A 26,944-nucleotide genomic window follows, 5' to 3' on the forward strand; every position below is an offset into this window, starting at 1 on the left:
AAACCACAAAAACTGGGACTTTAGTTAAATATGCTGCCCTGTGTGCCAAATCATCATTATGAGAGTCCAATCAAGAAAAAATGAAGTGGAGAAGAAAAGAAAATATTTCAATGCATTAGCTACATGACAGCTTACTTAATATCTAGATGGAAACAAAAAGGTTGTGAGGCATAAAACAATAAATTACTTTTTAAATACATTACTGGAATAACAGTCAAAATCAAGTATAACTAAACAAGCAGCACTCATCTCAAACCACTCCACTTCTCCTTGCACTGCAGTTCTAATTATAATTTATATTCAGCTTTATAAAAGTAACATGCATCCAACAGCATGCATTTTCTGAATAATAAGCATAAAACAGTATACAAATATGACAGAAAACCAGAACATTCTGCAAAATCAAGGACAGATGAAAAGCCACTGTACTAGTGTCTCCCTCGGATGGGGGATACTCTGTCTGCACACGTACACTGCATAACTGCTCATTGCCTTGCTTGGGACACATCCAAAGCAAAGTCACTACATGAGGGAGTGGCGTACAACAACTATGTCACAATTTGAAATGTCTTTGGCTGATGGTGATGGCCCTGACACATTTGTCATACCTCTCAACCTCAGAGCAAGAAATCTGGACAAAGCCATAAACAGAAGTGGGACAAAGGCCCAAAAATAAGGACAATTTTTAAATATTGCTCTTACATACTTAGAAAGTTAAGAAAAGTAGGTCTTGCATTGGATTTAATTTTGAAGGGTATGAAATATGAAACTCAAATGTCTGTTATTATTTTCTAACTTCAATCTTTAATGATTTGCCACTAATTTGCCAGAAAATCACAATTTTATAAAAAATGAACCAAAAATGTGATGTGAAAATCTGTACACACTACTTGAGACCATATGAAAAGTTAAAGAAATGACAACGATGCTGTCACTACCCCATAAAAAACAGTCACCTTTTATGCATACCTCTGAGGTTTAACTGCAAAGAAAATTCAAAGAATAATGACCGCACTTCCTCCCAGTCCCAAACAAGGTACAGTGACCTTCTGTGCATACCTCTGAGGTTTGATTGTGAGAAGAATTTGAGAAATAATAATCTCACTCTTATCAACCCTCAAACGCCACAAAAACACAAGCTATAGCAATCTTCTGTGCACACCTCTGAGTAGGGCCACTTGTAGAACAGGTGAATCCAGGAAAAGCCCTCAATAAGCCTGTGTCAAACTCCATTTCTGCAATCTGAGTTGTGGACACTGTGAGGATCTAGATGTTCTGTGACACATTTTATGCCTTTAATTTTGAAAAATAACGACTTGTATGGATCACTGTGAAAATTCTCTGAATTTGGGAAAAAAGCACACTTTGACACTGGAAAGATTTTTAACAAGCTTTTTATAGTGTGTCTTACTACTATTAAGCTCTAGTCAAAGTTTAAAAAAATGGACTTTTAGATTATTAACTACCCCTTTTGCCTTCAGCAGCTTCTGGCATCCCTGGCCCACCAGGAAATTATTTTATTGTTACATACATGCATGAATACATACATAAATACACACACACACAAACACACACACACACACACACACACACACACACACACACACACACACACACACACACACACACACACACACACACACACACACACACACACACCATCCTTTCTACAGACAAATGGGAAAATAAATTTACACATGGCACGTGTTTGCATTGTTGGAGGAAACCAGTACACATAAATAAAACCAGCGCAGACTCTCCACAGATGGAGCAAAAGCCAGAACTCAAGATGCTGACAAGTGTCTTGAGATGACAACACTACTCTCTATGCTATTGTACTTATGTTCCTTCTCCAAACATCTTGCCCCAACCACCAAGGATAGCCACTTATTGAGTGCAGTGTTTGACTATGATGGAAAGTGAAATAAATTATTGCTGAGTTGTTGCTATTTCATACACTTAAAACTACCCACCCACCACACACACACCCACACACACACACACACACACACACACACACACACACACACACACACACACACACACACACACACACACACACACACACACACACACACACAAGCATAGGCAACAGCAATAATTGTTTTTACGCAGAATATGAATGCAAATGAAACAGTGACCATTTTTGGAAACATACTTTAGGAGTGTGTTCTCCTTCATAATAATGCAAAATACATTTTAAATATTCACCATAACTGGATTTCCTGACAGTCTGATTTCCTGACTGTCAGAAAAAACTGCTGACAAGTGGTAACCCTGCCACCTTCCCCCTTAAGGACGGGTCTATATTAGATCAACGAACAATTAAATGTTCGAATCTGTAAAGGTCGACCTTTACAGACCGAACAGTTAATCGTTCGAAAATTTTTAAAATAAAAAAATAAAAACAAATTAACAAAACAAAAAACCAAAGGGTGTATGCAGGGGGGCAAGCCCCCACTGCACCCCCCACATGGGGGGCTGCCTCCCTCACTTAAATATACCAACTCCAAGATCACGCTACAGTGTAGGGAAGGGGAAATTTTCCATTTCCGCACTGTAGTGCGCTGATGTGCGATCTCGGAGTTGGTATATTTAAGTAGTGGGGGGTGTGGAGGGTACAGGGAGGCTTGCCCCCCTGCTAAAACCCTTTTCTTATTTTTTTGTTTAATATTTTTTTTTTTTTTACATCTTTGAACATTTAAATGTTCAATCTGTAAAGGTCGACCTTTAGAGATTCGAACATTTAATCGTTCGTTGATGTAATATAGACCCTTTAGAACTAGCTAGGCAGCATTTAAAATATAGCACCTTCCCATCCCTATAGGTTATGTTAATGGAAAGTACATTTTCAAGATGAGTGGTGAATAAGCTTAAATAGGGAAAAAATCTGGTCCTTATGCATACATCTTTGGTTTCTACTTAAATGGCAAGAATGCCATGAACTGTCAGCAGATCATGCAACTACTGTGCAAAAAATGTATATAGATTCACAGGTGTGTACTAGGCTAATGGCCCTGGAGCCTTTACAAGCCTAGCCCTTAGAAGTGAATTAGCATCGTGCCACCCGACGTAAGTGTACAAAGATCAAGAAAAATGTGACCCTTTTACTGTATAGATTTACCATTATTAGCATGTCTGTGCTTACCAAGATGACATACAGATGGGACTTCCAAGATGGCTGCACTCTAATCAACAACTTAATTTCAGCTCTACCAATGTAAAAAAAAAAAAAAAAACTGAGAAATAAGGCCCAGTGATATTGTCAGCTTGAGTAAAATTCAGTTACTGGCTAGGTGCCTGGATGCCAGTAAAGAAGAATTTTAGACAACCTGAAAGAAAATCAACTACAAAAGGTTAAGTGAAAACATTGTCTGGGAAGAGACCTGTAAACTGATCAACAAAAAGCAGTTCAAGCTTCAGCTTTGGTACAAGAGATGACTTCCAGCACTGCAACAACTGAGTTGCTACTAAATGTTTCTTATGCCGATGCATTTACACTACTGCCTTCAAATGCCAATTATCTGTCTGTTTTCAGTGGAACTAGAACCATCACTGATATTCTCTGAGTTATACTTTGAGTTGTACAAAACACCATCCCAAATGTAAATAACGATCCTCTTCTACAGTAACCTCAGGTGTAACCACCAGTTACAATCATATTTGTGGATCAGTTGCAAACACTCCCCAATCCTCACATGATATCTGTATTATAAAGATGGCTTTCATATAATAATTAACTGCATCTTTCAAACATATCAATCCCATTTAAATTCTTTAACATCACCCCCCCCACACACACCCACACACACATCCAACACACCCACTCAATAACTCCATAAATGACAGGACAATCCTTAGTATAGACGACAGCACATCTGATACCCTATGAGAGTGTCACAAAAACAAAAAACTACTCATAAACAATGGAAGAAAGCGCAATACCTCCCAAATTAGCTTCTCAGTGAGAGGTAGCATAAGCTTTACGGACACCTGAACAACTGATAACACAAATGATCATCCAATCAGGTAACTGTCCAAATTTTTCAATTTTACATGAAGCCGTAACTGCTTATACTCATTTTCTTACACATTTCTCATTTACTTCAATGGAATCTGTAACACACTGCTAAGCAGCAGTTCCAGATTTTATTGATTAATCCCAATAAGGAACATAATCACATGACCAACCACAGTTATTTAGGAAACAAAAATATGCCTAGTTAAGAAAAAAAAACAAATACATTCTAAAATAAAATAAATCAATTCTACACTAAACCAATGTAAATAAAAAGTGGGCCCGACTTGTTTCTAACACCTATCGAAATCAATTCATAAAAGCCTAAAGGCTGCTTGGCTGCCTACCTTTCAACATTATACCTAAGGTTACAGTACCAGCAAATACTGATCCAGACACTCTCAGACAATCTTTGAACCATTAACACGAAGAACCGTCAGAGAAATTTTTTTTCATCTTTGATCATACACTAACTTATCCTCTGGTTCGAAAGTATCTCAATATGGAGAATCCATCAAGTTAAGGAACTCCAAAGTACGAGGAAAGGCCATAAACTAACACCATCCCTTGTAATCAAACAGCAACTGAACAGCTCACATTTGAGTGCCTTAAAGTGAAGACATAAAATATGCAGAAAGCACTGAAAACTAAGATATTGATTGGATGATGCAAGAGCTCACACTCTTTTGGCTACGCAGGTTAAAACATGTATTGGATTTACTTTGTCATAGATTTCTTATTAACATATAGCAAATAACTTTTATATGGCATGTTACGGCTTATTCTTCATTTTATATAAAAGAAGGCTCTTTCAGTTCTCTGGAAGGCGACTCTTTAGGGTACAACATACCACCTTCAATAGTATATACCTGTCTTACTTCAAGTTCAACATATAAAATAATAAAAAACACAACACTAGATAACTAACACAGCTGGTCCTACATACAGAGAACTGTTTTGCTTACTTAGTTTAGTTACGATTCGAAGCAAGTCAACTGGAGTCCTCCATAAAGCAAACAAGTTGTTTTTTTTTTTGTTTTGTTTCAGCCAAGCAAGTAGCAACCAAAGTACTGAGTGATACTACTGATTGTTTCTCCTCTCTTTTTTAGAAAGAGAGCGAGACCCAATTAGTAGCCATCCAGCTGTCCATGTCACGTATATAACTGCAGACGTGGAAGCCCAATCTCCTTCCATTTTACTGTGCAGTTAAACTGCATAGACTTCTGGGCATCAAACAGATGCCTCTCTTCTTAATCTGGACTGCTTTTACAGCAATCCAGATTTACAGAAAACTAATTAAAAAAAAAAAAAAAAAAAAAAAAACAGAACTCGCTGAGCATGCGCAGTTTGAGTTCTGGGACTTCAAGAGTCAGTCAGACTTGCAGTAAAAGTAAAATAAATTGAGTTTTTATATTTTTATAAATATTTATTTTTTTAAAATGTTCTTTTTCCTTTTTTTATTCACAGCTGGGGGGCTGCAGTCCTGCAGTCCAATGGCACAAGCCGCCACTGATGCTATTTAACCCTTCCTTTTACCCACACTGAGGTCTCACTGAGATAATGTTTCATAGACTGCATTGACAGAAAACAGGAATTTTCCATTTAGTATCGAGATCAAACTACCTCCAAGGGCTCAGCAAAGAATTCACCTCCCCCCAGTGGTTGGAGGTTTAAATACGAGTAAGAAAGTAGTGAACCATGGAAGACTGCAGTAATCACACAGTGTAGAGTAGTGCAACAAACAGAACAGTGGTGCTCATCTTCAAAGCTTCTGGGACCTGGTGTAAGTGACATATTACTACCAGAGTGCATGCATAGACGTAAAATAAAAGCATTAGTAGTTTTGTCTAGTTTTCTTGAAAAATCTGAAACATGTTATGTAATGACTTACTATCATACATCTCAAATGTTTAGATTTTCACAGAGTTCCCAGATTTTATCTTATATTTTAGCTGTGTTCTTCTTAAAATTTGTGGTTTTCTGACACATCACTGAGGACTGAAATCACTAAATAATATGACATGCATTTGAGTTTCAGACTTCATATCTTTCAGAAAATGCATGCTAATACAAATCATGTTATTTCAGCAACTTTCTAAGTTAATAAGAACAATATTTAAAATCTGTCCCTATTTTTGGGCCTTTGTCACCCCCACATTATTTTAGGCTTTGTCCAGATTTCTTCCACTAAAAATTTGAGAGGTATGCTTACTACTCTTACGATAATGCAGAAACATAGATAGCAAATTATCATTTCATAGTCAAATTGCGCTGCTTGGTGCTTACATTTGTCTGTCTATGGAGATCTCTGGAAGAGGATATCAACACCTTTCATCAAGACTGAAAGAAGTATTAGCTGTCAGTGAATACAGACTATTTAGGAAATGATTATTTGGTTTAGCTTTGAATTGCCGTCTGCTGTGTGTCCAACGTGCATAATGCCGAAAGTACAGTTGCAAAAAACTACAATGCCGATTCCCCATGTGTTTGAATACCAAATAAGCGAATTTTTTTTGCCATTCAAACACATGGATCAAATGTCGGAAATGGCTTTCCAGCAAACCATTTTCAACATTTGATTCTTCGAAGTTCTCCATATTTTGGTAATACAAGTCACACAACAGTACAATCGCACATACCATGTGCGACAAAACAAAGGTAAACCGAATCTTCATATACTAACTGAGCTGGAGGATTGCAGACTGCACAGTGCTGGATGATGGACACAGCAACATAAATATTAATATCTGTGAAAGTTGTAAATACTTATATGATTCAGGATCTGCAAGGAAAAAGTAACTGTGATCTGTTTGCTTGAGGCTAAAATAAGGTTAATCTGAAATACTGTTACTCACCTCATACAAGCTTAGTATATCACTTCATTGGACCTTATAATTTCTCATCTTAAAAATGCAAATTGTTTCTTATAACTCTTCTAACTTTCTTCTTTTTTCCACCCAATCCTTTTCCATTTTCTAAAACTGTAGCATGGATGAAGTCTCAGTGTTTCAAGTAAAAGAGATGAAAGCATTCACTATCAGAAGACCTTTGTTATTTTTACAACGAAGGTTTAAAAGTAGTTGTGAGGCAGTTCCTTGACAATCTAGTGGAGTCCTACTTCTCTTATCATTTCTTTTTTCGCTTTACTTTGGAGAAGCTTGCTGTTTTTTTGTGTAACATCGCGTTCCCATGGATTATTATTATAATGAATTTATGTGGATTACTTACTATTATTATTATTATTATAATGAATTTATTCGTTGTTATATCGATGTTATTTATGTTCTTTCTTTTTCTTTCTTTGGAGTTTTTGCCTTTAAACTTCCACAAGAAAATTGCTCAGTCCACCTTGACTTTCCATGTTAAAAAAATACATACGTGCATACTTACATGCATACATGATGTAACATAAGTGTAGCAGTTCTCATCAATAGACCATGTGAAGCATTTCCGGTGTAATATCTGTCTGTATGAGATAGTTTTCCCTTTAAAGGGAACTTTAAGAATTACTGTTAGTTAAGCAACATATCAATAAGGAATATATAGATTTACTCATTTAAGTTGAAACATCAAAATGTTGATGGTAAAAAAGGCATCAAAATGTAATGGACAAAGTCAGCGTCAACCTGTGAATTGCTCTGAGATATAACCTTGGTGCATGGAAATGAAAAATATGCCTTTTTGCAGAGATACGAGAGCCCTCTGTACCTCTCTTTTGGGAGGCTGCGCCACCCTACCCCCTACAAATTAAATATACCAACTCTAAGATCACTCAATAACAGGAAAAGGGCATATTTCGCAATTCATTTATTACTGCAGTCTCACACAAGTGTCTGTCAGCTTTCCTGTCAAGCAACGTAACTAGGCAGGAAAGCTGACAACATTAACAAAAGTCAAAAATGTATCTATATATCTATATATGGGTGTACGACAATTACCTGAATAGCATAAAAATGAACAGCAAAAATGCTGATGCAAAAAATACCTAATCTTCAAAATATCAACAAAAGAAAAACTGAAGTTGCATCAGGGAGGGGTATATGCCCTTTCCCCATTGTTGTACAACCTCAGAGTTGGTATATATAATTAGTGGGGGTCGGGAATGTGTTTAGGTTTCGTCAATATATTGTGTTTAGGTATTTTTGACTGTCAATATTTTGAACATTGGTCTTTTCATGTCAGTATTTTACTGTCAATAATTATGTTATTTAGGTAATTTTCATACACACACACACACACACACACACACACACACACACACACACACACACGCACACACACGCACTCACACACACACACACATATATATATATATATATATATATATATATATATATATATATATATATATATATATATATCATGGATAGAGAACAGTATCATATATCATATGCATTCTACATATATTTCACATAATAAACAATAAACTAAATTCTGGTTTGAAAAAAAAAACTCTTATTCTCCTGTGCAGTTGGAAAAACAAGATAAACCAGTTTTGCTTATACAAGCTTTGTCAGTATCTAAGCAAATGAAACAATCACTTTCTTTTATATGACACCACAGATCATATGATAAATAAACACCAATGTTTTAAAAACACACAAGCCGTATGGCATAAAAACAAGTATTCCCAGGTGATCACCCATCGTAATACTAACCAAGCCCAACCCTACTTAGCTTCTGTAATCCAGCAATATAAGACTCATTCAGGGTAACACAATCATTCACTTTTCAGTTCTTTATATTAATTGTATGTGATCATCAAGACCATGTGGGTATGGTGCACTGGTTTTAAATATACAAAACCTGTCTGTATTATGTAAAAAAGTTTTACAGCATCCTGACTTGCACCATAGGTTTTCATTTGATCTATTCCTATGAATGCAAACTTATTTATGGGATGAATCTTCTTATGCTTATAGAATGCATTCCTGTCCCTGGCACAGCTAATGTTACTTAAATGGGTGCTCACACATTATTTAATCATGCCATTGGTTTGTTCAGCATAAAAACCACCATATGCACATTGGACAAGATATCAAATATATTTAGTTTCACGTGTTATATGTTGTTTGATGCCAAATTTCTTTTTCAATTGCCACGTAATATATTTTACTTTTTGCTGTCTGCCAAATATTCAAGCATGTCTCCGTACTCTCTACCATTAAATGATTGCTCTTTTATCTAATTGTGAGAAAACAAAATAAAAAAATAACTACAATAATGCATTTCATTTTGCCCCTAGATAGTATGTTACCCCTAGAGAAGGCAAGGTGACCTTCTGTGTATACCTCTGAAGTGTGATTGCAAGAAAACTTAAAGAAATAATGAATAAAATATCACTAGCCCCCATATAAGCCACAGTGACATTCTGTGGACACTTCTGAGCAGGGACAGTTTTAGACTAGATGAGACCTGGGGCAGAAATTGAAGCTGGAGCCCCTTACTAAGTTGAGTCAAAATCCCCTTACACAGCTGAAAGTCTTGGAGATGAAACCAGAGCACTTGGATAAAACCCATACAGAGACAAGGAGGATATGCAGACTGTACATACAAGGAATCTCAGCCAAGAACTCACTTAGATAACCAGTCACTGTGAGATGATAGGGCTGCTCACTGAAACACTATACCAGCAAGCAGTAGACATCACACACATCCTGCTTAGACCACCACACATGACCACATATTGTGTACATAATATTGGACTGTGATAGTAAGTGAAAGAAATTATGGCCAACACACTGCAACCCACAACATAGCCATTTTCATACCCAGACAACTCACATATTCTTTAATTACATATACTTTGTTGACTGTGAACATTTCAGATGTCTGATTATGTAAAAACATAACCACAGTATTTTTCACCTAACTTCACAGAGACATATACTAGCTTTTCCAAATTATAATAATACGTTTTTTTAACTTAAGCAAATGGCATCAGGGTCAGTCAGGTTTATCCACAGACAGATCCTGTATTCAACAAGTAAAGCCATTTTGTTGATAGTGCCTGACTCAGATGTCTGATTTTGATAAAATGAATGGCTATAGCAAAACATTGCACCTGGATTCATATAAACGCACATTTGCTCTGCAAGAATAATGACTGTTAACTCTGGGCAAATACGAAAAGGTTATTATCTTTCATCCACATCAATTAAAGCTACTGTGTATACCTGAGATGTCTGATTGTGACAAAAAGGCCACAGATTTTCATGCACAAACAGCTCCCACACCTAGCAATTATTCCAACTCTTTCCCCATTTCATCTTGATGAGATTTTGTGAAAATACAATCCGCCACATGAAGGTACTCACCATGACTTGGCGGATTAATTCGTTTCCAGCAATACTATTCTCCCTTTCTTACTGGTTTCCTCATATCTCCATTTGGACCCTTAAGTCTGTTATAAGGTGTGGAATATGTTTTCTGTAACGAGACTTAAGTATTTTATTTGATTCCATATTTATGCAGTCCATAACTAGGATGGGATCCAAACAGTGATTATTCCAGTTTGGCAAAGAGAGTGCCTTGAATTGTAATTTATGAACTGAAATGTAAAAAGCAATCCGCAAGTTCCTGATAATTGCTTAACTAAGTAAGTGTCTCCAAGTAAAGCCAAAAAGAAATGATAAAAAAACTAGGACTCCATTGGAAAATTAAGGAATTGCCTCACAACTGCTTTTAAACATTTGTTGCCAAAACAACAATGTCCTTCCGACAGTAAGGGCTTTAATCTCTTTTTCATGAAACACTGAGACTTCATCAGACTGGGATAATGTTAGTCTGGGGTCGTGAGCTGCTGAAACATATAGTGGGCAGCTTATTTTTGTACTCAGTAAAATGCAAGAGCTCTCTGGGTAATTCAGCATAGATGCACAGACATTTTTACAGCAACTGTATGTCATGGTTTTCTGTATCGTATGTACGCAAAAGTGTCCATGTAAGCATAGAATCCTAGAGTGCAATGCTAACCATTCCTATTACTCAACAATTCAGATTTTTTTCTGTATTTAGCACTTTCCAGAGCTCATACTCTCATGTGAAGAGTAAATGAGTTACTCAGAGATGCAAGCTCACACACACACACACACACACACACACACACACACACACACACACACACACACACACACACACACACACACACACACACACACACTCACACACACACATATATACATATAGTATGCCAGTAACTTTGAGCTGCATTTAACTATTATCTTATTTGGCTAAGTAGTAATTATTCTGAAATCTATTCTCCTCCAAATATTACCGAAATTGTGGATAACAAATGCATGTACTTGGAATTATGGGTGATTAAACTTTTTGATAATAATGTACAATACTATTTTTTGTCAGAGATTTTACCTGAAAGTGGAGCAGGTTATCTAAATTATTCCTAATTTTAAGTAATAAGGACATCTGAGGTGTATTTGTGCCAGAAATGTTATCATTGTTTATTTTTAGCATAATCTGACATTTTAGTTTTCTGTTTCTTTTATATTTCAGACCTGAGAATTTTGATGCAACATTTGAAGCTGGGCAGTTCTAACCAAGACCATGACCAAGGCCACGAGCATGAGCATGATCATGATCATGCCGATTACACTAACCAGGACCATGGTGAAGACCATGGCCATGATCATGTTGAACACATTGACCATAGAAGAAATGCTTTTGGGCAGTACAATGGTGTTTTTGGAGACAGCCCTTCACATAACACTGGCCTTACAGGAGTTGGGCTGCAACAAGAAAGTGATCTACTGGGCAGTGGAATTCTCCAAATCAGAAAGAAACGCAGTACAGATGAGCATGAACGAGAGTCACACAATCACCCTTGGGACATGGTATGTAATAGCCTTGAACCACCATGCACCTAACTACTATCTGCAAAATTAAATAAACTAGTTGAGGTTAACTTGTTGGTACAATGACTGTAAGTATATCCATGATGTTAAATGGCCACTATCTGGTCATTATTTGACCAGTCGTCAAAAGTATGAGTAGCTTTGTGTCAGTTCCTTTTTTCATGGATGGATTTTATGGGTAAGTGTTTCCTTAGCCATTGGTGAAACCTGAAGTATGGGATGGTAATTGCTTTACAACAATGGGAGGTCTGTAACATGTAGCTCCAAGGCTTGTGATGACATAGTAAAGAAACCTGATCTAATCTCATAAAGATGATCCCCAGAGAAAGCAGAGAATGTGTTTTCCTGCTCTGAATAAGTTCACAAATTATGATGCTGAGAAGTAATTAGTAGCTGCTAGAAAACGTGCTGCAGAATTTTGTAGGGGAGGTCTCAACCTAGGACGTTTCTTGGAGTAATGTTATACAGAAGAAAGAAAATAAAACTGAGGTGGAATAAATACTGAAAAAAAAAAAAAAAGAAAAAAGATTTGTCATTGCCCATAGTGTCTTTATTGCTGCAGAATCAAGTTGTCAGACTGAAAAAAATATACCTTTACTCAGGGATGCAGCATTTATTACCTTCATGTGATACTCAAAAGGCTTTGTAAATCTGGAGCAAAACTACTACAAACTGAAAAGACCAGCAGTAATCCTGCATCATGTATACACCTATCTTTGGAAGTATTTTTATTTAATGCATGCACGTCATATTTTCCTATAAACTTACCTCATGAATTAATATGAATATAGTGAATAATTTCTATGCTAATATTAAGTCACAAATATTTCAGAATACAAGCAGTGACTAGTGAAATTATGAAGTAAATGTTTTTAAAATAATACTGAAGTACACGTCCAGGGTGAAAATATTCAAAACTTTAATTTATCTCACTGCATCTAGTCTAATAGCCTTGATGCCTTTCAATATCTTTGACTTAGCCACTTGAACAAAAGTGCTACAAAAAGTTAATTTCTGCCTAGAATGCCACACTGACAGCAGAATCACTTTTGTGTTAAGAATTACATAATGTTAGCACTTTAGTATACAATGTGTAAATTGTTGCAGAGGTCACAAAGATGGTGTAGTCAGTATGAATACTACCTTGGGTCTCTACTGGATACAGTAATCACCCAGTCAAAAAAGAGTGACTAAAACTTAAAAACTGAGGAACATATTAAACATGCATATATGATTGCCAAACCCATGACGGAATGAGAGGTGAAAAAAAGCAATCAGAAGTAAGTGCAAAACCTATTTTCATTTCCTGCTTAAAGGTGATTTGTCTACTACAGATGCACAGTGTCTGTCAGGTAAAAAAAAACAAAGTAAAATCTGAGTATTACACATGAAGAAGGAGCTAGGAAGTCCTTCTAGGTTGTAGTGCCATGCATAAGAGACATACAAATTAGAGTTAATCAACCACACCAGTGCCTTCAAATACCATACAATCACACAGTCAGTCATATGTGTAAAATATTTTTTGGCTACCTTTTCTGACTAAACCATAGTCTGGTATGTTTTGACCTGAAGGATCATGGAATTGGGGGTGGGTGGGATATATGGTAGGTGATGTTTAGGAGCTACTAAAGGAGAAAGAGAGCAGAGAGTGCATAGTAACATACTATAAAGCCAACGAGATGTGATTCCAGAACATAATAATTAAGCAGCTAATGTGCTGATAATTTTCACATGTATGACACATGCTGGGTGTCTATTGATTTTCTTTACTGGGGGTAATTCTGTGCTTTATGCAGGTGTGGGTTAATGCAGTGAACATTCATGTCACTGAAATTAAGGGAAGCTGGAGTGGGCACAGTATGGTAGTTATTATCTGGTGGAGTGCTAAAAAGCAATTTACAGATAACCAATGTCCTCCCTGCATTTGTGTGGGTTTCTTCAGGTGTTCCGGTTTCCTGCCACATTCCAAAGACATGCATCTGGAGCATTTCTTTGCAGGTCTCTGCTGAAAATGGGCTCCATCCCAGTCTGACTTTCCAGTAAACAAATGTTAAATAAATATGAGTGAAACAAACTATAGACTGCATTTTTGGCAAAGAACAGTAGAAGTGTCTTGGGGAATCTGAAGACTGATATGATATTGATATACAAGAAGTAGGGTGGCTGATAAATGAGAGGAAGGCAGACAGTATTTCTGGCCAATGACATGTTGTGGAATAAATCAGAGACCTTTAATTGCTGAGATATAGAGATTATGTTTTGGCATCCTCTCTAGTCAGTGCAAGGCCAAAACAGCGACTTAGGGGTTGCTGGCAAAGCTGGCTGGACGGTAGGATTTCTGTGCGTATGACACCAGAGGTTCTGCTAATAGTGAAAGTGTTGGTACACTGCATGATGTTGCAAACCATATATACCTAACAGAAGTATTCATACATCCAGTGCAGTTGTTGTGGAGATACATTGGGGGTCAAGAATTATCACCATTTGTACAGGTTTCCTTTTATTTGTGCAAGTTTAGCATAAGGGGCAAAGCGTACTGTATTCATAAATGTTAACCATTATAAATAATGTCAAAATGGAAAAATAGCAATCCTTCAGCATTTAGCTGAGAATTAAAAGCATTACATTTTAGGTTTTAGGTTTTAGTGTCCACTGTAGTAAAGCTGACCATTTATAAATGCACATGAGAATACAGCTGGTAAACATAAAGGAAGCTAGAATACAAACCAAACAAATCTACACAGATGAAAGTATATACAGTTACATAAAGAATATTAAGTAAACTCTTTAATTTTAAAGGAGCAAAAAGTGGGAAAGTGAAGTAAAGTGATGCAAAGCAAATAGATGAGATTGAGCTGAAATGCAGAATAAAAATAGGTCTGTTAAATAAGTGCTTCTGCTTAATGTGTGCATGTGTGTGTGTGTGTGTGTGTGTGTGTGTGTGTGTGTGTGTGTGTGTGTGTGTGTGAGAGAGAGAGAGAGAGAGAGAGAGAGAGAGAGACTAAATAAAACATTTTCTGGACAGCGTTTGATACCAGTGCTTTTACTGAAAAAAGAGACCTGAAGGAATTCAAAAAATGAAAGTGTGTTAATTCAGTAGGGAGATAGTATTCAGCCAAGAATTACTAGAGAGCTGAAAGGAGGACTGATAATACACTTAATTAATCATTTAGATAAATCATAGGAGGGTAATGCTTCTGCTGATTGCAGTGAATCAGAAACATCTGCCTTGTTAGCCTGACAAATGTAGGGTGAATTATAGAATCAATGCTAAAGGAAAGGAATTTAGAATATTAGGACAACTGTAGATCACCAGATTAACAAAAGGCAGTCATGCCATATAATGCTAATAGTATTACTGAGTTCCACATTTAATGTGATGACTAAAATGGCAGACTAAACGACACATATGCAGTTGTGAGCTAGCTTGTCAGATAGCCAACTGGATCACAGGCAGGACTCAGGAAGTTAGAGATGGGGAGTTAATCTCTACAAAGAGGCCTATCACCAGTGTTATCCCCCAGGGATTGGTCCTGGGATTGCTCTTATTTGACATCTAGTTTTCTGAAGTCAAGATTAACTTCAAAGGTCTATGGCTGCCCAAATCTACAGATGATTGCAAATTAGGAACAGTCATAGAATCCCCCATTCACAATAATGTTTTACAAAAAGAGCTGGCACAGACAAATAACTGGTGCCAGAGCCATGGACTAAAGCTAAATGAAAGGAAATGCATAACAGTATCTTTTGGGAAGTCAGCCACCCCTAGTAACCATCATATTGACAACACACCTCTAAGAGTTGACCCAGTAGGCAGGGACTTGGGGACACACACATAGCCAGTAATCTAGCCTTTGATGATAATTTTCTATGGTAGTGAAGTAATCATTCTATGTTGTACAACTTACAGATAAAGGTATGGCATCTAGGTTCTAGGAGGTAATAGTTCCATTGTATTTGGTGCTCATCAGACCTCACATTAAGGGTAGTGCACCCTTTATTATGTAAATATGGATCATCTACAGACGTTCCCCATTAAAAGAATACAGGATGTGAATAACATTACCAATGCAGACCACCTCAGCAAACTCGATCCTTGTATTTTGTCTCCTACAGGTCATTGAGGGGAGATTTATGCTTGACATACAAGCATCATCAGATCTCACTCTGATGGACCTTCTGCGTACCTACAAAACAAACAGCATCAGAATTACTCATTCCAAAAAATCAAACCTTGGCTGTGATATAAATATGACCTGCTGGAGTGACAGGTATGTATCCAGAGACTACTCCTTCTCTGGAACAGGCTCCCATCCATGTGAAGCAGAATTTCTCCCTAATCCAATTCAAGTGTAACTTGGACAGTTGGATGGGGAACAGGAAATTCATTCCTGGTTTGGCACCTATGTCACTAATGGACACAGGCAACCTGCAATTGTAAACGGTTCATCGCCCTGGCCTCTGCATGTAAATGTTTCATCTCCCAAGCCCCTGCCTACACTTATCAAGGGTACCATAAATTGTCAAAGATTTTTGATGCATGGCTAGGCTTAAAGAGGCCCTTGTGGTCATTAGTTTAATACACACCAATGAATCTCTAACCAATATGCACAGTCATCCGGTGAAAGGCTTTCCTTATTACCTTATTTACTTGGCCTAAATAAGCTCTTCAAATGTAAAACATAACTGTCAATAGTCTCTATTTTTTAAGGACACCCATATTTTTTTCCTCAGAATTTTGTCTTATCCTACCCAAATCTGAACATTTGTGGGAATTTCTAAGTCAATAGTATCATTATTTCAAAAAAATGTCATTATTTTAAAGCCTCTTCCCTAATTATGGAGGTCAAAGTTGAGAGCTATGCATACACATATTTTAAAAATGTTTATACACATACGTGTGTGTATGTAAATTAAACAACCAATTCAAAACAGGCAGTAAGGTGCTATTTGATATACAACCAATAGGAACTGGCAGTAACTGACAATTTATTATAAGATGTTATTTGATAATTACATATCAGGAACAAACAATGGCCTCTTAATGTTTGCATGTGTGTGTGTGTGTGTGTGTGTGTGTGTGTGTGTGTGTGTGTGTGTGTGTGTGTGTGTGTGTGTGTGTGTGTGTTCATCTATATGTATAAAACGAAGAGTAAAAAGGTCTCACAAACAAACCATTCAGTAAAAACTGCAAGAGTAATGCAACCAAGATGGAGTTGTCGCTTGTGATACCTTAAACCTCCTGTAATGGGGGCTCATGGCATATATGCAAATGACCCATTAAGGGTTTCAGCTAGATATCTCATGATATATATATATATATATATATATATATATATATATATATATATATATATATATACACACACACACACACACACACACACACACACACACACACACACACACACACACACACACACACAAGTAAACAAAAAACTCCAGCACTCAAATTCGAATGCAGTTTATTACATGCCCTAAAAAACAGAGGACAATTTCACCAGTCCAGCTTTATCTGTGTGAATCTGGCAAATACCACATCTACCTTTTTAAATATATTGGCAGGAAATAATGTGATTAAAAATACATAAACAATGCATTATTATAATTTCAGTATTATAAATAATGTAGAAAACAATAGTGCAATATATATAGGCATAGATATGCATTTGTATATAATATAAATTGTTAAAAAATAATTCTCAATCTCATTTTGGAGCTACAAAACAGTGTAATATGAGGCCATGGTGACATCTAGTGGTTGAAATTGCAAACTACAGATGCTCATTCAAACCAATGTGGCATATTATTGGGATCATAGGAAACAAAAAGTGATTGAGTCTTGCAACAATTTATACCTTGCCACTACCCACCCTTACCCCATACCTCCATTTTTTCAAGGAGGGTTAGGCCAACAAAGCCTTGGGTGATCTTGTGAATATCCATCCGGTCATTTTTTTCTCATTTGAAGGGATATAGTGTAGCACACGGCCTGATTTGCCGCAGGGGGTCTAATCCACAGGATGGGATGGTGATGCATAATGAATTTATCTCACCACCATGGTTTATTTATTTGCAGATGAAAATTTAGATCCTTGTTTCTGTTTTTTTTTGTGGAACTATTTGATTTGGGGAGATAGAAGAGATCCAGGGCCACTGAGTCCCTAATACCATGTAAAGCAAGACATAGATCTCCCCTCAGAAGTCTGTGATATACTGAATAAAGAGATAGTGCTTCTAGTCTTTTTTTCAAATGAGGGGTTTTAAGCCAATGATGTTCTTTTTTAGGAACATCTGGGATTGTTCTAGTTGTTAGACATGTCTAGTGAGGAGTATCTCAAATGGGGTGCTGTATTCAATAATTAGACTAATCAATGCTTTTGATAAGGGGTGGGGGTCCAAACACAATGATGCTGCAGATAGTGTGGCCACCACACAACAAGAGGCTCTCTCATCCAATCCTTGGCTAGGATACCCTCAGTGCAGAGATCTCCTGTCCTCTGCTTTACCTGTACCTTCCTGTTCTTTCCCTGTTTTGTAATCATATCAACTTACCTAGCATTATGGATGGACAATTTCCCACAGATTCCCCAGCAAGTCTGGTTGACATGGGCATCTTGAGGCAATGCAGCAATTGTCTGATGTACACTGACAACCCACTTCTTCTAGTCCACACAAAGTCATTATGTGAGAGATGCATTTATATCAAGAAGCTAGAGTCCAGGCTCTCTCGCTCACCAGACTGATATTAAGCAGGTTGTCAACATGCACACCTCACCTCCTGCATCTACCAAACCAACAACACATAAAACTACATATCCAGAGGTCCTTACAAGAAGCTTACCTAAACATCAGAGACCTCTCAAACACAAACACAAGCAAGCTTCACATAATACATCCTCTGCAGAACATAGTACACATAATATATCACACACCAGTGTCTCACCAGTCAATCCCCTAAGGCATAACACAAAAACAGACACCTTAATCATAGGCAACTCAATTGTGAGAAGCACAGATGTCCCTCTCACCAGGTTGGATAAGGAAAAAAATCATGGTCAGCTGTCTGTCAAGTGCCAGGATCCGCCACATCACACATACACTCAAGTCTCTCAACAACAGGCACTGTTATGACTCTGTCATAGTCCACATTGGTGTGAATGACTTGGGACATCCCTCACTGGACTATATGAAGAGAGACATGACTGATCTCTTGGATTATGTGTCTCAGACAGGCATATCCCTAGTCTTAAGCAGCATTTTACCTTCGGCTAGGATAACACCTCAATACAAACAAAATGTGATTGACTTCAACAATTGGCTTAGTTTCTGGTGTGATTCAAAGGGGATACAGTATCTGTCAGCTTGGGATGACATGGTCAACAGACCTCAATGCTTTGCCAGAGATGGTATCCATCTGTCACCCTTGGGATTTTGGTAACTGGCTAAGGCTCTTGCCATCCCCATAGTGCCTTTTTCAGACAATGTTACATGAACAAAATTCCTGAAGTAAATATAACCTCTAAAACAACCTCAAGGTTATGCTGCTAAATGCTAGGAGTCTAAATTGGAAACTGCACTCAATGGAAGCAGTCCTCACCCTAAAAGATGCTGACATTTGTCTAGTCACTGAGACCTGGTTTAAGGCTGCGGATGGCACCCCAGCTATACCAGATTACATTTCCTTCCACACGTTCAGACCACAAACTAAATGCATGAGAACTAAAGGAGGAGGTGTATCAATATTCATTAAAGATAAATATACCTCTAGGTTGGTTAAACAGCATGATTCTCTTGAATTACTTCAGGTGCAATTGACTGTAGGTAAGACCCCTCTTCAGGTCATTACCAGCTATAGCACCCCATCCATGAATCAGGTCATCCACTCAGCCTACCTAGATCTACTTCAGTCAGTCAAGATACAACCAAATACCCTAGTTTTGGGTGACTTTAATTACCCATCCATAGACTGGGTAAATTATACGTGTTCTAACTTTGTTTCCCAAAGGTTCCAAGACTTTGTTAACTCCAGTGCCTTGGACCAGCTGGTTGACATACCTGCAATGGGCTCAAACATCCTGGACTTGGTGCTCACCAACATGAGAGACCGCTGCACCACCCTCAATGTATGGCCACCCCTGGTGAGATCTGATCACAGATCAGTCCCAGTAGAAGTAACTATAATGCAAGAAACCCCCCCCCCCCCTTAGCAACAACTAGGCTAAAAAACTTTTCTAAGGCCAATTATAACCTCTTACGTGATAGCATAAATAGCTTCATAGCCTCTCCCCCCACTGATGGAACAGACACATATGCTGAGTTATACACCAATGCTTTATACAAGCACATGTACAATTGCATTAACTCTGCCATACCTGATAGAACCAAATCAAGACCTTCAAGGAAAAACAAATGTGCCTGGTGGACAACTGCCATTAATAGGCTATACAATAGGAGAAAGACATTGCTGTCTAAGAGCAGGAAGGAATGGTCTCAAAACTAGAAAATCTCCCCCCTCATCTTAAACAAGCAAATAAGACACCTAGTGAAGTCCTCCAAAGTTGACTATGAATCCAAATTAGCTTCCCTAACTAAGGATAACAAAAAGGCATTCTTTAGTCAATTCTGTAAACTCAAAGGTAAGGCCCAGATCTGCGCTGAACTCGTAGTTAATGGTACTACATATATAGAACCTGTGGATATACTAAACCTGCTGGCTGACAGTTTCAGTGAAGACTTTACTTCCCTGTCCCTGCCAGATCTACTCCAAAGCATTCCAAACACCTGTCACCTGCCTAGTATCATTGAGAAGCAGAAATTTGGCCTTGGAGAGAGCATTTAAGACTATGACAAAAAACACAGCCTCTGTGGGACCAGACAATATACTGGGCTGTGTTCTACATACGTTAAAACAGGAATTAGCATTACCACTGAACACGCATTTCAATCACAACCTAAGCACTGGCTTTGTACCAGTAAAATGTAAAACAGCTACCGTCATCCCTTTGCAGAAAGGGGGAGCATCCATGGACCCTGGGAACTATAGACCCATTAGCCTGACCAGCCTTATCTGCAAGGCCATGGAACAAATCATCCTGGACCTTATTATTAAAGATATATGAAATATCCAAATGCTTGACCCCACCCAATTTGGCTTTGTCAAGCGGAGATCATGACTGTTAAACTTGGTGGACTTCTTTGAGACAGTCACCAAAGCCCTAGATGAGGGCAAATCTGTGCACATGGCATGCCTAGACTTAGCCAAGGCCTTTGACACAATCCTCCACTCAGGCATCATTGATAAACTTACCCAGGTAGGTATCAACCCATATATTGTCAGGTGGGTTGCAAACTGGCACACTGGTAGAACTCATATGGTCAAAATAGGGGACTCCACCTCCTCCAGCAGTCCCATAACCAGTGGTGTTCCACAGGGATCGGTTCTGGGACCCCTACTGTTCATAATCTACTTCTATGAAGTGCAGGCTAAAACTAAAGGACTGTGGCTGACAAAGTTTGCTGATGACTGTGAACTGGAATCTATCATTGAAACATCTAGCAATGTCAACATCCTGCAAGGTCTTATATAGACTAATGACTAGTGTCAAAGTCATGGTCTTAAACTTAATGCAAAAAATGCATTATCATCCCCTTTGGCAAAGGTGATGTTGGTGCAAACTACCACATCAATAGCAATTCCCTAAGCACACTGTCAGTGGTGAGAGATCTAGGCACACAGGTTGTCAACAACCTTAACTTCGATCACCATGTCTCCACAGTTGTAAGAAGGGCATTTTATATTGCTCATTTCATAAGTAAGAGAAGTGTCTCCAGAAAAAAAGAGTTTATAATCCTCCTGTACTCTTCACTCATCAAACCAATAATAGAGTGCAATGCTCCCTTTGCTATGTACCTTTCCAAACACCTGCAGCAATTGGAGAGACCATAAAGGTTCCTTACGAAGAAAATTCAGGGTCTTCAACATCTGCCTGATACAGACTGAATCATTGTCACTCTACTCTGTGTCACACAGATTGCTTAGATGCAACATGTGCCTTGCATATAGAGCAATCTCTGACCCAGCTTTGACGGAACTGCTGCACATATGCATGTTAAATGGCACATGGGTCACTTGCTCAAAGGACCTTAACCTGGTATGTGACATCAACAGAACTTGCTGGAGAGACACATTTGTCTCACAGAGGTTGCCCCATCTTTGGAACAAACATCCTATTCATGTTAAACAAAGCCTCTCGCTGGCCCTATCTAAGTGCAATTTGGATGATTAGATGGGTAACTGGATATTTATCCCAGGGGTTACACCTGTGTCCCTCTTGGACAGGGGCAATAGGGGTGGGTTTTAGTGTCTGCTTGAACCAAACACTCTTGGGAACATGGGTTGAACTTGACTAGGCTTGTAAGGGCCATGGGGCCGTTAGTCTAGTAACCTCCTATGATCCTATGTGTCCACCCTGCATTTGTGTGTACCTTCCCTGGGTGCTCCATATTCCTCTCACTTCCAAAGAAATGCAGTAGGTGGACTGGACCTTCTAACTTGGCCATACGTTTGAGTATGCATGGGTATATGCAGTATGGAAGAACAGCCATGGCAGAGCTAGCCACCTTGCAGTGTGAACATTGGCTCTGTATAATTGTCACGGTTGATGAAAAACCCAGGTCCTGCAAAAATGGGAAAAAGGGTTGTGGGTAGAAGGACCTGTATAATGCACTTAAAGCTAACCCATAACACTTGTTTGCATTTATTTAGTAATGTTGGCCATAAAGAATAACTGACCTTTCTAACATCAATTTTATCAAGTCCTATAAATAAAAAGTTGGCAGTGCTATGTGATAAGACATGTTTACAAAGTGCATGTCTTTCTGTATGACAATGCATATCACTATGATGCATTGAAATCTGTTGATTCAAATGACAATGTGTTTGTCCTACATAGAACGTGCGGCACTCCATCATATATTCAACCCATCCAGCTGAACATAAATCTCATTATGAAATGGTTCACTCTGCAGATTTTAGTACATAAAGCACAATTGCCACGAGGGAAGCAGCCTTTTGGAGCTTCACCCAGACGCTGTTATCTGTACCCTGATAAAACCACTAAATGTTTAAACTATAACAAAAATTCACCAATGTTTTTCCCTCTTCTAAAAGCAAATTAACAATTTCCAGAAAAAACATTATCAAAACAACCATCATCAGTCATTATCAAAAAAAATCATCAGTCAGAAGGTGCCATTGTTTCTGGAAATGAGTAGCTGTATTGAGAGGGGAAGGACAAAGTAAAGGGGAGACTAGACAAGAGTGGGGAGTTTAAACAACGAAGAAGGAGGGAAGTGAAGTAAAAATGGGGGGTGTCATATGGTTATGTTGGAGCCAGGCAAGACTAGATGAAGACAAATAGATGAAGTCTGTAGAACAGGCCAAAAAAAAAATTAAAGAAAAGAAATGTGTCAGATGCAGAGGGGAGAAAACAAAGGCCTAAATAAGGAGGAATGCATACTACTGAGCAATTTAAGACCTAAGAGTACAAAGCCCATGGAGGCAAGAGGGCATGTTACATTTTCAGCCATATTTCAGAGGCTGTCGAAAGTGTTTGGACACTTTAAATTGCTAGTTCTCTTCTAGAGAAACAAACTGAAATCCAGCAAACAAAACAGAAGGCTACACTAGTTTTGGAAAGGCTAAGAATTTCTACTTTTATTAAATTTAAACCACAGCACAACACAACAAACTTGAATCCACTGCATCGTATACACATTAACCAACACTCTTGCACTTCAGAAGTTTTCTCTTGCAAAGATATGATTAAAAAACCCACAAAAAAGGAATAGTTGTACTATTATAATCTCAGTCAACTTATCAGTCAATTAATCAATCATCCAGTTCATGCATTGTATATTATCAATAAGCCCACTCTGAGTTAAAAGCAAACTGCAATTCTTATCAAATGCCCATGCCATTTAATTTCTAAAATTAAATTTGTTTTATTTATTTATTTTCTTTTAAAAACTGACTTTGAAGGAAAAAGTTTATTAGTACCCTTCAGTTTAAAGCTATCTGAAGTGATTATGCATAGCATCTTTCTTTTCTAAATTATTTAATTTATGAGCATGATATAGGGATATAGATCCAGATCCATATTCATGTTTCATTGTTTCAGCTTCCTTATGATTTGAAAGTTGCTCTAGCGTACAGAGTAGGTTCACAGAAGAATCACTTCTTTTAGGAGTAAATATTTTCTCCTTTTTAGCTGAATTTAGAGTCTCTAATATTTATCATGCTGTTAAAATTTTGATACTGTTTAACAAAGCAGAGCAACTGTCTGTCATATTGAAAGTCTCACTGCCTACAAAATATTGTTGTCTACTCTTACTTTCTGCTGCTCTCCTTCTTCTAGCTGCCACTACTCTCCACTATATATCTCCCTCTCTCCCTGCCACTAATGACATGAGCCTTCCTGTTTTTCTAACCTATTCTCTAACTACTGCACTCTGCTACACAATTCTGCCCTTCACATTTCTACTCCTCTCCCTTTCTCCCTTCCTTTCTCTCTTTTCTTCACCTGCAGTTTAAACTAATTTTGGTATTGTCTCTCTTCTTCCTACAGTACTTTAGCCCTGGGTCCTCCCTCCCTGCATTTAATACAAAGGAATGCCTCTGACTAATTCCTGAAGACACCTTGAATCCCTATCTGCTTGCCTGGCACACTAGAAACTTCCATTAAAGGAGACCCTGTTACAAGACTTGAGCTAACGTACGTGCTTAAAATAAGGAACTTAATTTCTGAATACTTGCTGTGCTATTTGTAAGTCAGGAGTCTGACCTCCTTGTGTGTGGTACAGCAGCCCTCCTTGTGTGTGCTACAGCAGCCCTCCACAGACCAGTTTTCCCCTTCCCCCTTCTACTTCCCCCCCTTACCTTGAATTTACTTCTAACTCTCCCTAACCCAGAAATTACTTAAACCTACTACAGTTTTGGTCTTTCCCTGCTACTTATTACATTTTCCACCACTAGGTATCAGTCTCTGCCTTACAACCCCAGTTTATCAGTCCACTCTTAAATGGTTTTTAGTTTTAACACTAATAAGCTGGCTGAGATCTAACATCACTAAACTGTAAGTATTTTTCTTTCTACTTGCACAATCCCTCTTGAAAAGCTAACCTACTCTACCTTGCCTGACACTTGTAGTACAACTCTTTCTGCTGTCGCTAGTAAAATACACTCTGCTGATACTTTTTTTCTGCTGCACTTACAGGATTTGGCTCTTCTCGCTCCGTTCACCCTGAGGGCTCACTCTGCTCCCCTACCCTACCCCCAATTCCCACCCACCCCAGTACTCTTACCTATATCCTGGCCTTACCACACCCTCTCAGCTTAATCAGCCAATCCTCATCCTCTCCTCATTAAAACACCCCCTCAGCTTAATTAACCAATCCTCATCCTCTCTTCACTAACCCTCCCTCACAGAGCCCAATTACATACTCTCCTACAGTTACACTACTCCTTTACATTTCTACTTTCCCCCTCTCTCCTCTAATTCTAATACAACTCCAAAATTCATTACACACTCACTTACTTCCCATAATTCCTCTATTATTTTATAACACATTACCCCAATCAAAACACTCTCTTTCCATTATAAACCTTACTTCTCTCTTTCTCCTCATTTTCCATTCTAATCCATACTTTCTCCCTCTCCCTCTCCTCTCTCCTTCTCCTCTCTGACATGTTCTCCTTACAACATCAAATTCTCCATACCCCTACCTCCCAATTCTGCTACTAATTCCCCTATACCAAGCCACTTCTTATACCTCCCTTGCCTGTCCAATTCTACCAACAAAAACAACCTCTAAAGTCTCTCCCCTGTATCCTCACTCTTTCCACTTTATCTCCCCTTCCCTCATTCAATCCAACCCTCTGCACCTTTTTCATCCTAAAACCTTCTCCACCAAACCCAAAATAGTGTCACCAACTCCAATCTGTAATCTTCCCAAACCTACTTCCTACAAGCAAAAATGGCCAAAGGATGTCTCCTCTAACAAACTATTCTTAGCAGGTGACATCCACCCCAATCCTGGTCCCTCAACCTGTAACAACAACTCCAACACCATAACTATTTCCTCCACTGACAACACCCTAAAGATCTTCACAATAAACGCTCAGAGTCTTAACAATAAATCTCACCTGTTCCATACCTGGCTAAGCCATAACCAACCTGACATCCTAGCCATCTCTGAAACCTGGCTCAAACCATCCATCTCTGATTCAGAGATTCTGCCCCCTGAATTTCAGATTCTCAGAAATGACCATGCAAGTAAAAAGGTGGTGGCACCGCTTTAGTCTATTCTAATCTGCTCTCCCTTGTACCCCTCCAAACTCCTATCCCCCAATTCAAAAACACTGAATTAACCGGTGGACTACTAAAATTAAACAAGCACAAAAACATTTGCTTCATTGCCCTCTACATCCCTCGTGGTAATAATATACCAATACTTGAAGAAATTCTCCTATGAGCTTCCACAAAACTTACCTCTGAGACTTACATCTTAGGAGATGTAAATATTGATTGGAACAAACTCAATATCCCCTCTCCTTCCCTATCTATCAACCTTTACAATTTTATTCAGACTATCCTCTCTATCACCTGACCCAACAAAATTAATCCCCCTGGAGCCACCCTAGACTGGATCCTTGTCTCTAACCCTAATAAAATAAACAAATCTGGCACAATTCCTGATACCTTTAGTGACCATCTACCAGCCTTCATTCATCACTCCGCCAGCTCTTCTCCACACCAACATCAATATATCCTTACTCACAACCTTCCCAACTTTAACCCTACCACTTTCTGAAATATATTGAAACAAATGAACTGGCATACTCTATACACTCTTCCCCTCGATAAAGCTATACCATTTCAACTTTGTCTTCCTTGAAGCCTTAAACTCCATATCCCCCCTTAGAAATAAAAGAATCAAAATGAACATAGTTCCCTGGCTCACCAAAGAGACCAAACAAACAATGCACCAAAGG

At 38.2% G+C, this 26,944-nt stretch overlaps 1 protein-coding gene across 1 annotated transcript in view; it reads left to right on the forward strand.

Moving 5' to 3' along the window:
- Window positions 1–26,944, forward strand: part of LOC122798635 (zinc transporter ZIP4-like) — a 457,341-nt gene that overhangs the window by 234,484 nt on the left and 195,913 nt on the right. The window contains exon 4 of the mRNA XM_044067722.1: window positions 11,531–11,868. Coding sequence (XP_043923657.1) covers window positions 11,531–11,868 — 338 coding nt within the window. The remainder of the gene's footprint in view (window positions 1–11,530; window positions 11,869–26,944) is intronic.

Source organism: Protopterus annectens, chromosome 3.part1 (assembly GCF_019279795.1).
Source record: "Protopterus annectens isolate FY-2018-M chromosome 3.part1, PAN1.0, whole genome shotgun sequence".
Classification (NCBI taxonomy): domain Eukaryota; kingdom Metazoa; phylum Chordata; order Ceratodontiformes; family Protopteridae; genus Protopterus; species Protopterus annectens.